At 36.9% G+C, this 14,293-nt stretch overlaps 1 protein-coding gene across 1 annotated transcript; it reads right to left on the bottom strand.

Annotated features, from left to right (window-relative positions):
• Nucleotides 1–2,230: 2,230 nt before the first annotated feature.
• On the bottom strand, nucleotides 2,231–4,511 carry LOC137934996 (pentatricopeptide repeat-containing protein At4g18840-like). Its single transcript, XM_068779610.1, has one exon. The coding sequence runs from the start codon at nucleotides 4,259–4,261 to the stop codon at nucleotides 2,360–2,362; it is 1,902 nt and encodes a 633-aa protein (XP_068635711.1). The 5' UTR covers nucleotides 4,262–4,511; the 3' UTR covers nucleotides 2,231–2,359.
• Between the last annotated feature and the right edge of the window lie 9,782 nt (nucleotides 4,512–14,293).

The following is a 14,293-nucleotide window of genomic DNA, read 5'->3' as shown; positions in this document are numbered from 1 at the left end:
TTCCCAACTAATAAACTAAACATATTCGTTCTCACTAATCCATATAGGACTATTCCTTAACACGTAAGAAATAAGAAATGGTTGTGAGGTATGGCGAAGAGGGGAGAGAAAGATGGCCTACAAGGATGAAACATTGAGTTTGGTTATAGTGAGATAAATTAATTTCCTTACCAGTCTTTTAAGCCTTCCAACATCTACATCTCTACCCGAACCAACACATAACTTCACATTGATGTCCATTGGAGTGTCTAGAAGTTGACAACTGAGCATACCTATCTTCTTGAGTAAATCAAACACATACTTTCTATGAGATAAAATAATTCAATACCAAGACTGTAGCACCTCAATTCCAATAAAGTATTTGAGTAGTTCCAAGTCTTTTGTTTGAAATTCTCAACATAACCCATCTTTGAATTCCATCCTAATCATCTGTCAAAATAATGTCATGTACATACACTGATGCTTGTGGGACTCCTGATACAACTAAGAAATCGACACTGAGCAAAAGGAATGTAAGAAAATAGCAACAACTAGGGAATAACCAATGATGACATACAATTTGTTAGCATATGAGAAGCACCAAATATAATAGAATGGGAGGTGGCATTACTAACTTCAGAAAGATTTGTAGATTACATAGGAGGGTGATAAGCCAGAGGAACAAAAGTCTCTAAAGAAGCATTTTGTTACAATTGACTTAGTGATTTCTTGTAGAGGATCTTCTAATGGCACCATAGGTTTGGGCATACTTGTAGAAGAAATAAAATTAATCAAGTAATAAGTAGTAAGAACAACATGGGGGCAATAGAATTGTAACATATTCATACAATATAACAATACATGAGCAACTTCAAATAAATGTTTATTCTTTCTTTCAAAAATACCATTTTATTTTGGGGAGTAGACAAATGCTTTTTATAAAAGATGTCACTTTTTGTTGCAAAATGATTGGAAATCAAAAGACATATATTCCTTTGCATTATCCGTCTGAAGAAATTTAAGTTTGCAAATGAACTAAGTTGAAATGATAGCACAAAATTGTTGAAAATAGGTAATGCTTCATATCTATCTTTCATTGGAAAAAAAAAAAAACATGTAATTCAAGTGCACTTGTATTTACTTATTGAATTGACAATCCATTTGTTAATCCTATTCATTATGGGGGGGGGATGTGGTAGATGTAAAGTGCACTGGAAAACACTTTCCTGTGTTAGTACCCAAAATAAAAAATGTAGTGTAAATAAGAAAATGAGTTACTTTTTATAACATAACTAAATAGATCGTATACCTAAACAGATAATTAACTTAAACAAACATGGTTATTACCCTAATAAGTAATTTAATGTAGTATCAAAATATATTAATATAATAATTAATTAAATAATATATTTCATTAATTAATTAAGATAGATTGAAGTTTATTCTAAATTAATACAATAATTACGTATGACAATTAATTGGTGCACTACTTAATTATAAAAAATAGATTAAAAAAATTAAAAAATAACAGTAATGAATATAATAAATAAATAAATAAATAAAATATTTTATTAATAACATAAGATATATTTTATCCAGTATAAATTAATAATATATTTCCAAAAAATTAAAAATATTAGTTTAATTAATTATAAACGATAGAATAAAATAATACTTGATCGATTGCTTACTTTAACAATATTTTACTTACCACACATCCGGGTCAAGAGATAGTGTAATCTAATTCACTTTCACTTGACCGAGAGGCGCACGAATAAGCCCTATGTATTTATTGGTTTTCAATCAGGTCAGAAATGTATTTGGTGTTCCACAATGAAATTTAATGATATTGAGTTTGCCAAAGCAGTTTTCTTTCTAAAAGCTCTTGAGCTCATACCATGGCATCTATGAAGATAAAACTTGTTTGTTTCTCTCTGCTCATTTTGCTCATTTTCAGATGAGAGCAAAGGTAACAAGAAAATTCAAGGATATTTTACCGAGACACGCCTGCAACAGATTAACTCAATTAACAGAGGTTTCAAGGCGGTTGTTTACCTGATGCAGCCTTCCTCCTCTATTTGATTAGAACCATCCTTAAAAGTGTTCAAAATGACGTGAGTTGGCCACCTGCAGTATGCAACAGTATCATAAACCCTAAACCCTCAATACTTGGAAACCAAGATTTTGCATTCCTTGGCAACAAGAACCCAGCTTCATTACGCTTTGTGATTATCTTGTTCCCTCACCAGGTTCTCGGACAAGCATATACTTATTTTTCACTACCAAGTTGGAATAAATCAGATGTAAAAATGTATTCATAATTTAGTTATACAAGTAACTAAATGTACAGACCCATCAAAAAATGAAAACTTTTGCATTTTCATGTGATCGAAGTTCCTAAGATTGACTTCATCCGGACTCCCATCTCACTTAGCATTGAGAAAATTATTCTTTTCTTATGATGTGAATCACCTTCCATGAGGGGCTTCAAATGGAACCCTCCGAGATCAACCACGCTAAATCCTGTGGTTTTCAGCAATGCATTTTCCTTCATCATGCTTCTCACCTTCTCAACATCATCCCACCTTCCTTCTGCAGCATATATATTAGATAACAAGACATATGGCCCCATATCTAGAGGTTCCAGCTTTATGAGTTGTTTTGCTACAATCTCCCCAAGTTCACAATTTGAATGTTTCTTGCATGCAGACAGTAAAGCCCCCCATAAGGCTGGGGCAGGCTCTATTGAAATCTTCTCTATGAGGTCCTTTGAATCCTTCAGAAAGCCAGCACGGCCTAGGAGATCAACCATGCATCCGTAATGCTCAATCTGGGGTTCAAGCTTGTAAACCCGATGCATAAGGTCAAAACACCACCAACCTTCCAACACCATCCCGGCATGGGTACATGCAGATAAGATACAGATGAAAGTTTTCTCATTTGGCCTTGGTCCTCTTTCTTCCATCTCAAAGAACATCTCAAAGGCTTCTGCCGCTTTCCCATGCATGGCATGTCCCATGATCATTGAATTCCATGTTACAACACTCTTCACTGGCATCTCATTAAAGACTTCTCTCGCAGAATCCATGATCCCACATTTTGCATACATAGTCAATAAAGCAGTTCCAAGTAACACATCCAACTCAATGTTTCTATTGTCTCTGATATATGAGTGAACCCACTTACCTTTCTCAAGGTTGCCCACATTTGCACAAGCAGTAAGGACACTCACCAGTGTTGCCCCATTTGGCTTTGCCTCTCTTGTGACAATCATTCTATCAAACAACTTCAAACACTCATAGTAGTTTTTAACTCGAGCATAAAGTGCCAAAATGGTGTTCCAAGATACCAAATTGCGATTTGGCATCCGATCAAAAACCTCCCTAGCAACCTTTACCTTCCCTGTCTTAGCATAACCATCGATCATTGAATTCCAAGAAACAATATCTCTAACAGGCATAGCCACGAATAGCTCCTCAGCACTCTCCACTTCACCAACTCCCATATATCCAGCAATCATGGCATTCCAACTCACCAAATCCCTCTCTGGCATTTCATCAAAAGTTTTCCTTGCAACACTCACCAACCCATTCTTGGCATACCCATCTACCATAGAGTTCCATGTAACCAAATCTTCCTCAAATCTATCAGAAAACAACTTGCTTGCAGATTCAATCTTCCCAAATGAAAAGTACATATGAATAAAAGAATTCTGCACGAACAAATGTGACTCTAAACCAAGCTTCACCGTCAAGCCATGCGTCTTTTCACCTTCCTGGGTCGATTCGAGCTGAGTGGAAATCTTTGCTAACAAGGGAAAGGTGTAGTGATTTGGTTGGACATTTTTACTCTGTACTTGGTGGTGGTAAAAGTGAAGAGCGACTTCTGGGAGGTCAAAATTAAGGAGGGCACGGAGAATAGTATTGGCAATAAAAGCATCAGGGTAGTCGAGGTGAGAGAAGATGGAAACGGCACGGAGAAGGCAGGAAGGAGAGTGAACGAGATTCTTGACAGCTCGGCCAGCAGCAAGGGGTTGCTGGAAGAGACCAGAGAGGACGAGCTGTGAGTGAATTTGGTCGAACTGTTTAAGGTTTCCATGGAAGGATTCCAGAATCCGTAATAGAGGGTGGCTGAGCTTCAATGTGTTCCCTTCGGCTGCGTACCCGTCATCTTCCTCCCATATTCGGATTCTTTGCGGAAGCCTTGATGCTTGTGGCTTTCGGGGTTTTAATATGGCACAAAGTGAAGAGACTGTATTCGAAGCATTAGGTTTACTGGGCATTTGAATATGGTTCGTTAAGGCTTCCTCTCTACTCACCAGCGAAGGCCCGCCGACTCACTCACAGGGTACAGTGCCAGCAGCGCTGGGAAGGAAAGAGCAGATACCTTGACTTGTTGCCATGGAGGTGACAGTGAGCCGCATGGAGGTGCAGCGGCAGTGTGGCAACAGGGGGACGCCGTTCATCTGTGCGGCAGAAAGAGGGGAGCCTAGCTCGTACTGGAGCAGGGGACTGCAGGCTCGAGTGAAACCGTGGATGAACAGAACAGGGGTTACGCAAGTAGGCGGCAGATCGCTGAGCGCTGAGCGCGGGTGCACGGGTGCCAGGTACATGCACTACGGGTAAACTTATCCAAATCTTTAGTCGTGGGGTAAAGATTTTTATTCTATATTCAATTGTCAATTGTAAATGGTCGAAACAAATAAAAAACCGAGGAATTGGATAAAATTGTCACCATACTATATTCAATTATGAAGTTGCAATGAAGTTCACCCATATTACATAGTTTATTCAATGAAGCCGTTCCAATGTCATCTGAAAAATGTAGGTAATTGTCTCATGCTAAATTCGTGGAATCAAGATTTAGCCCAATATTGTGAATCATCCACTTGAAACCATTGGGACGTGTCTTTCATCCCTCGAAAATTTATTTTTTTCTCGCATGCTCTCCTCTCCCTCTCGACCTTCCTCCCTCGAAATTTTTTTCTTCCTCCCGTCTTCGTATCTCTTCTCCCTTCTCATCATCTTCGCATCTCTTCTCCCTTCATCGTCTTCGCATTTCCTCTCCCTGTCTCTCTCAACCTCCCTCTCCCTTCCCCCTCTCTAGTCTCCCTCTATCTTCTCCCTCTTGGCCTCCCTCTCTTCTCCCTCTCAACTTCCCTCTCCCTTCTCCCTCTCGCTCTTCTCTTTTCCCCTAAAAATCCTCCTGATTTCCTTCCATTTGACCCATTTTAGTGTCAATTTCTTTTATTCTACTTCGATTTCCCTTGATTTTCCTATTTGGCTTCGATTTCCCCATTGGGTTTTATTTTTTCCCAAATTTCAGAAGGTAACCCTAAACCCTAGGTTATTAATAAAATAATATATATATTTATTTATTGTACTCATTAATTTTATTACTATATTAAATTAGAAATTTAAGACCTGTAATTAAAATACTGTTAAAGAAAGCTTTTGATCAATTATTTTGGTTTAATTATCCCATTTTATTATTAATTAAACTAATCATATTTAATTTTATAAAAATATTATTAATTAATACTACATAAAAAATATATCTTGTATTATTAATAAAATATTTATTTTTATTTATTAAGTATATTCATTTTGTAATTATTGTATTAAATTAGAGATTTAATAGTCGTAATTAAAATATTGTAAAGTAAACATTTGATCAATTATTTTGGTTTAATTATCCCATTGTTTTAATTAATTAAATCAATGGTTTTAAATTTTTTGGAAATATATTATTAATTAATAATACGTAAAAATATAAATTTTATTAATGATAAAATAATTTATTTATTTATTTATTATATTTATTTATTATATTTATTTTTTACTACTGTATTAAATTAGTGATTTTTAATTTTAAAATATATCTTACGTTATTAAAAAATTAATTTATTATATTCGCTTATGTTATTTTTTACTTATTTATTTATTTATTATAATTTATTATAGTCACACGTAATTATTATATTACTTTATAATAAACTATAATTGTTAATTAGTATAATTTAGTATTTCATTAATTAGTATATTAATTTATTTTAATACTACATTAAATCACTTATTAGTGTAGTAACCAAAAATATGCATAAAACCCAAATAAAATTTTCAAAATAGAAAAAGTAACAAGTATATGCATAGTATACATTCATATATGCATTTACAATTAGTTAATGCATATGCATTAAATGAAAAATGCATGAAATCCAAAGATACTATTTTCCAGTTATTCATATATCAATTAAATGTATCCAATGATAACCTCTGAGGTGAAATGGCCTGAGTTGTCATTGCCCAAAAACTTGAGGTTGTCTACACCCAATTTTTGTTTTTATTTTTATTTTTTTGACAACCTCCAACCATGCTCTAATGGTGTGAAAATTTGGCGCCTCGGACATGCCTCCCTACTTAGTCGTAGCGTCGATCTGTGTCCGTTAAGAAATCAATGTTGGTGCACACAGTGACTTCTATCGATGCACTTGGTGTGCAACCAACGCTAGGGCAAATAGCGCCTCTCTCAGCATCTCACTGTCAAGGATCGGTTGGCTCGAGTTCATCTTGAAAAAGACACCTCTCAGCAATCCAAAGAGACTCCATTTCTCAGTGTTACAACTAACAAATTTCAAAAAAAAATTAATGGAATTGTAAGCCAGACCAAAGATGAACCTCTGATACCAAATACTAGCCCGAATTTCTAAAGCATGTATGAAATTCATAAAACTGGAAATGAAAGCAAGATGCATACTCTAACCATGGTAGACAAATTTCAGGATTTTCCAAAAAGCGTATAGTCTATCCAAAGTCATGTTGATATAGAATTCAGGCTGCTTTAATAGACCAGATCATATTTAAAGTACAATCCTTAAACCCCTCTTTCCCATCAAAAGAGGAGCACAATTGTAATTGCCCACTATTCCTACATTTAAGGCAAACTACCTAATAATGGCTCAAATTAATTAAAAAGGAAATGTAACTAACATAGGAGAGTTAGTATAGAGAAACTCCATCTTTTTTGGTTCATGTTTTTTTCCAAGTAATAGATAACTCTCAAGGTGCCAGTCGTGTCCACTTTCTCTTTGTTCCTGGAGTGTCATTTCCATTTGTTTTCGCTTGGTCAAGCATAATAGCTTCTTCTTTCTTATGAAAAAAAAAAATCCCTAAAACCATTCCTATATCCATATACACAGTCATTCTCTAATGTGGTTAGCGATCTGTTCTTTTTTCTTCTCCCTGTTTGTCAAATAACATGGTTTTCTTCTTCTCTACTGTGGTGAGTGGTAGAGAAGATTTCCTTTGGGAGACATAAATTATCTCCCAAAGCTAAAGAAGGCTTTTTTGTAGGCTATGATCCTCCCCACAGAAGATTGTAGAGGGTCTGATCATGTCACATTGATGAGTCTTCCCTTTTTCTTACTATTAAGTTTCCACCCTATTCGTCAGTCACTGTGCCCTCACCACTACCCTCATTGATTTCACCATCACATCCTTTGCTACAACATGGTTCTACAGAGCCTAGTCTTCCTCCTCTCCATTCACATCCTCTTTCATCGATTCCATCAATCCCTTTATCTCCTCTAGCTTTTGTGAATGATATGCCACCGTAACATAAGCCTATAGACTAGGTTTCTATTACCAAAATCGAAGGAAGACGATGACCGGATCACGAGTGCCAGAAATAGAAATTTTAAGTTTTTTATTTTATATATAAATATACGATGTAATCTTAGTTTCTAAATCGTGGTGAATAAAGAGTTTTTTTATTAAAAACTTACATAGTATCAGTCACAGTCGATCCCTTGTTGATCTGATAGCCATTTTTCCAGCGAGAAGCTTCCCCTCTGTGCATTGTTGCTCTGCTTCCGCTACTGTCCACCTCTACCCATCGGTTCTTGGCCCCGGCACTAGCATAGTCAACGCCCCTCAAATATCCGACTAGACGTGAAGCCACCGGGCGTACCTCTTTTCTCTGTTGACTCGTCATCGTTGTGTCCCGCAACTTCCTTCTCTTCCGCTGACCTCGTCCACAGAGACCTCGGTGATATTTTTTTTAGGGACCACTGGAATCGGTATCTCACAAATTTTTTTGAGTATGAGAGGAAAGTTCATCGGGGCCACGAGTTAGCCAACCCACACACGTGAACCTAGGTTGGTTTGTGGTTCAATCCTGTGCAAAACTCGGTTCACAAAGATTTAAAAAATGACCGTTGAATCCTTTTCTCATCTTCTCCCTTTTCATACCCTCATCCACATGATTACCATTAAACTCTCTTCAAAAACCTACCTCTATGGAAAAGTCAACTTCTTCCTCTTCTGGAAAATCAAAGTCTCTTCAACTATGTGGACAAAACCCTCGCGACACCACCTCAGTTTGCCAACATGGATTCTACCACCCCTACTGTAAAATATATGGCATGGACATCAATGGATCAATGCTTTCTCAACCTCCTTCTTTCCTCCCTCACTGAGGAAAGGAGCCTTCAGTCTTTAGTCGAAGCCGTAGGCCTCTCCAATACACACGAGGTCTAGTTTGTGTTAGAAGCCTTCAGTTTTTAGTCGAAGGCTCGAGAAATCCGTCTCAAAGATAATTTTCAGTAGCTAAAGCACGGAAATCAATCTGTTGTCATTTATACCCAAGTTTTCAAGGGTCTTTGTGGTTAGCTTCACGTGATCGACAGATCTGTCAACAACACCAACAAACTCCATTGGTTTCTCCGTGGATTCAACTCTGAATTTTCCACCTTCTCCATCACACAAATGGCCCTCATGCCTTTCCCCCCATTTCTTTGACCTTGTCTCCCGAGCTGAGAGCTTTGAGCTCTTTCAGAAATCTCTCGAAAGCTCTGTTTCTCCCAATGTGCTTTCATTGCCGCATCCCGTGGATTGGACCAGTCGACCCCCAACAGCTCTAGTCGAACCCATGACCGAACCAATGGTTCTGGCCACCACTATGTCAACCGAAGCCAAACTTATTCTGGACAAGGGCGTCACCCTCTTCACTGCCAGATATACCATCTTAACGGTCACTATGTTGATCAATGCAACCAGCGTTATGCACGCAGTGAGTCTAGTGAGTCTCATGTCCATCTTGTTGAGACTTTCATTGGATATGCTCTCTCACTGGATTTTCACCCTCCGACTAGTGCAAATCAGTGAGCGTGGCAACCTTACCCTTCTTTCTATCCTTAAGAATAAATCGTTACATGCTTCTTATGATTTATGGCATGCGAGTTTTGGACATGTAAATCATTCTGTTATTTCTTCCTTACATAAATGAAGACATCTTTATCTTACCTCTTTATTGCCTTCTCCATCATTATATAGTTCATGTAATTTACGAAAAATCATCGTATGCCTTATCCACGTCATGAACATACATCGTCTAATGTGTTAGATCTTATTCATTGTGACATATGGGGGCCCTTCACCTATCAAATCTCATTTAGGATTTTCATATTATGTTATTTTCATTGATGATTTTCCTGTTTCACTTGGTTTTATCCTTTGAAATTAAAATCTGATTTTTATGATATTTTTATCCGATTTCTAAAACTTGTGGAAAATCAATATTCGGCTCATATTAAAATTTTCCAAAGTGATATCGAGGATAAATTTACTAGCACTTGCTTCCAAACTCATCTTCATACCTCGTCATCCATAATAAAATTTCTTACCCTTATACACCTGTCCAAAATGGACGTGCAGATCGCAAACATTATCATGTGTCTAACATCACATCCACCTACACTGCCACCTGTAATCACTGTCCCAGTATTTGATCTGATTCCGCCCAAGCAAATTCTTATTATACCAAGAACTAAGGCTTATCAAACCATTGATCTTGTTTACCTACACAAGCGATGATGGGGACAGAGTTTGCATGATCTACTGTTAAACTAGTATCTGTAGATAGTAGACGCCTTTTCTTTTCTCTACAACAATAATAGTCAAAGGATTCAAGTCAATTAAAAAATAAGATCATCGCTTATTATTTTGATCTTTATCGCTCCAAAAGAACCATCTATATGTTAAAGTTGTTAGAATAGTTAGAAGGAACTATTCCTTCGGGACTATTTTTAGTCTTGGACCGTTTCTTCCAGAATGTTAATTGGAAGAATTTCTGTTTCTCTGTAAGGCTATTTGTAAGGCATTTTAATTTTTGAATAAACTGATTTTTCAGCTCCCAAATTCTTGCTTCGTATATGAGTTATCCAACATTTGGTATCAGAGTGAGGAGAGAAATGTTGCATTGTTCTTCGAGGAGAGGAGAACAGTGCCAGTTTCGAGGAGATAAAAAAAATTGAGGTGAAAAAAAAACTTGAGGTGAAAAGAAAAAAAAACATAAGAAAAAAGTAAGAATGACTTAAAGTAGGGGCATAACTCACAGAAGGACAAAATAAGGTTTCAATTCCAAAGCTTGATGAACACTATGATCACTGGTGCATGTTGATGGAAAATTTTCTACGCTCGAAGGAATATTTGGATTTGATAAAGGAAGGAATCCCTACAGTAGAACCAGGGGCAGAACTCACAGAAGGACAAAAGAAGGTGATTGTAGATGCAAAGCTGAAAGATTTAAAGGCTAAGAATTATTTCTTCCAAGCCATTGATCGATCGGTCTTAGAGACTATTTTGAACAAGGATACATCGAAGAATATTTGGGACTCCTTGAAGCAAAAGTACAAGGGGACAGCACGGGTGCAGCGTGTACAACAACAAGCACTTCGAAAGGAATTTGAGGTACTCAACATGAAGGCAGGAGAATCTGTGAATGAATATTTTGCTTGAACCCTTCTATAGCTAACAAGATGAGAGTTCATGGTGAGAAAATGGAGGATATTGTGGTCATTGAAAAAATTATAAGATCTATCACTACAAAATCCGACTACGTTGTGTGCTCTATTGAAGAGTCTCATGATCTAGATACCTTATCTATTGATGAGTTACAAAGCAGTCTTCTAGTGCTTGAACAACGCATGAATAGTCATGTTGTGGAAGAATAAGCATTGAAGGTTACTTATGAAGGACAATCAGGAGGAAGAGGACAAGGTCGTGGCGGATTTAGAGGGAGAGGACAAGGTAGACAAATTTTTGACACGTCCACCATTGAGTGTTACAAGTGTCATAAGCTTGGACATTTTCAATATGAATGTCCAACAAAGGGGACAGAGATAAAGGCACATTATTCAGAAGTTAATGAAGCAATGTTGCTAATGGCATATGTAAACTCCAAGGAAACTAGTAAAGAGGAAATATGGTTTCTTGATCCAAGTTGCAGCAACCATACGTGTGGCAAGAAGGAGCGTTTCTCCTCGCTTGATGAAAGTTTTAACAATTTTTTAAAGTTGGGAGATAATTCAAGCATGGTTGTGATAGGAAAAGGAAGCATACGAATGTTGGTGAATGGACTTGTGCAGATCATCACTAAGGTGTTTTATGTTCCTGAACTGAAGACTAAATTGCTAAGTGTTGGTCAACTACAAGAAAAGGGGCTTGCAATTCTCATACAGCATGGGAAATGTAAAATTTATCATCCTGAGAGAGAATTGATCATGGAGACTGCAATGACCTCAAACAGAATGTTCGTCTTACCTGCCCAAAAACTTAAAAAAGAAGAAATATCTTTTTCTTCTCTTACAGAGGATCCAATTTGGCTTTGGCACTCAAGATATGGACATTTAAGTTTCAATGGCTTAAAAACTCTTCAACAAAAAAGAATGGAAAATGGACTGCCGCAATTCACAGCTCCTTCAATGGTATGTGAAGACTGCTTGGTAGGAAAACAATGCAGAGATCCATTTCCAAAAGAGAGCACATAGGGGGCTTATCAAAATCTTCAACTGGTGCATGCTGACATCTGTGGGCCAATCAACCCTACTTCAAACGGCAAGAAAAGGTACCTAATCACTTTTATTGATGATTTTAACAGCAAGACTTGGGTTTATTTCTTGGTAGATAAATCAGAAGCTTTTATTACTTTCAAGAATTATAAGAGTCGTGTTGAGAAAGAAACTAGTTCATATACAAGTTGTCTTCGCACTGATCGTGGAGGAGAATTTACATCACACAAGTTCACAAATTTTGTAAGGAAAATGGCATACGTAGACAACTGACTGCAGCATATACTCCACAACAAAACAGAGTTGCAGAGAGAAAAAACAAAACCATTATGAATATGGTTTGAAGCATGCTTTCAGGAAGAAAGATTCCAAAAACTTTTTCGCCTAAAGCAGTCAATTGGACTGTCTATGTTCTGAATAGAAGTCCAGCTTTGGTAGTTAAAAACAAGACTCCGGAAGAAGCTTGGAGTGGAATTAAACCATCAGTTGATCATTTCAGGGTATTTGGTTGCATATCACATGTTCATATTCCTGGTAATAAGAGGACTAAACTTGATGACAAGAGTGTGAGATGTATTCTACTCGGAGTTAGTGAGGAATCGAAGGCATACAAATTGTATGATCCAGCTTCTCAGAAGATAATAGTAAGTAGAGATGTGAAGTTTGAAGAAGAACACAGTTGGGATTGGAGCAAGAATCATGAAGAATCTATTATAGCTGATTTGGACTGGGGAGAAAGTGATAAAGAATCTCTCCAAATAAATAACAATGGAGGAAACATTGAAGTTGATCACCGTGATAATTCAACAGAAGATATAGAGGGTGATCATTCAGATGAGTCAAATGAAGAAAATAGGAGTAATGACAATGAAGAAAGAGTTAGAAGGCCACCAGCTTGGATGAGAGATTACAAAAGTGGAGAAGGTCTCTCTGAAGAAGAAAATATTGCATACCAGGTTTTGTTTCCAGGCAGTGATCCAATCTCATTTGGCGATGCTGTGAAAAGCATGAAGTGGAGAAAAACAATGGATGCAAAAATAGAAGCCATAGAGAGAAATAATATGTGGGAGTTGACAAACTTACCTGCTGACACAAAGAAGGTTGGGGTAAAATGGGTTTATAAGACAAAACTCAATGAAAATGGAGAAGTGGATAAGTACAAAGCCCGATTGGTCGCAAAGGGATACACTCAAAAACATGGCGTAGATTATACTGAGGTTTTTGCACCTGTTGATCGGTTAGATACAATTCGACTAGTAATTTCTGTTGTAGCTCTAAGGGAATAGACAATCTACCAATTAGACATAAAGTCAGCCTTCTTGCATGGTGAACTAAGTGAAAAAGTATTTGTCGAACAACCACCTAGCTATGAACAAAAGGGCCATGAGCAGAAGGTTTTAAGATTGAAAAAAAAAAAACCTTGTATGGACTTAAATAAGCTCCACGAGCTTGGTATAGTCGTATAGTCCTATTTTATGAAAGAAGGATTTGAGAAATGCCACCATGAGCATACTTTATTCATCAAGATTGGAAATGAAGGTAAGATCTTAATTGTGTGTCTCTATATGGATGATCTTATATTTACTGGGAATGATGAGTCTATGTTTGCTAAGTTTTAAAAAAAACATGATGGTTGAATTTGATATGACTGATCTTGGAAAAATGAGATACTTTCTTGGCATTGAGGTGATGCAAAGTTCAAATGACATCTTTATCAGTCAAAAGAAAAAGGTACGGGAAGTATTGGAGAGATTCAACATAGACAAGAGCAACCCAGTTTGCAATCCTATGGTTCTAGGATTCAAGCTCATGAAAAATGGAGATGGAGTGAGGATCGACAGTACTATAAGCAGATTGTGGGAAGTCTTATGTATTTGATTGCTACTCGTCTAGATGTTATGTTTGTGGTGAGTCTCATCAGTAGATTCATGGATTGCCCTATTGAACTTCATTTCCAAGCAACAAAGAGGATATTAAGGTATTTGAAAGGTACTATTGGTTTTGGTGTGTTCTACAAGAAGGGAGGAAGTGAGGAATTGATTGCCTACACAGATAGTGATTATGTTGGGGATTTAGACGAGAGAAAAAACACTTCAGGTTATGTGTTTATGTTAATCTCAAGAGCAGTGTCTTGGTCCTCGAGGAAACAACCTGTAGTCGCTTTGTCCACTACTGAAACTGAGTTCATTGTTGTAACCTCCTGTGTCTGTCAAGCAATATGGATAAGAAGGATATTGGAAAATCTCCTCAACTTGATTCCACAATTGTTTACTACGATAACAGTTCAGCAATCAAACTTTCTAAAAAATCCAATGATGCATGATAGAAACACATTGATGTTCGTTTTCATTTTCTTCGTAAGCTAACAAAAGATGATATTGTAAAGATGGTTTATTGTCATACATAGGAGCAAGTTGTAGATATAATGACGATGCCTTTAAAGTTTGACGCGTCCTTGAAGATACG

Source organism: Aristolochia californica, unplaced genomic scaffold, assembly GCF_029961685.1.
Source record: "Aristolochia californica isolate CCGP_79_NKW_82.1479 unplaced genomic scaffold, dmAriCali1.0.hap1 SCAF_6, whole genome shotgun sequence".
NCBI lineage: Eukaryota > Viridiplantae > Streptophyta > Magnoliopsida > Piperales > Aristolochiaceae > Aristolochia > Aristolochia californica.
This window is presented reverse-complemented; position numbering and strand designations above follow the sequence as displayed.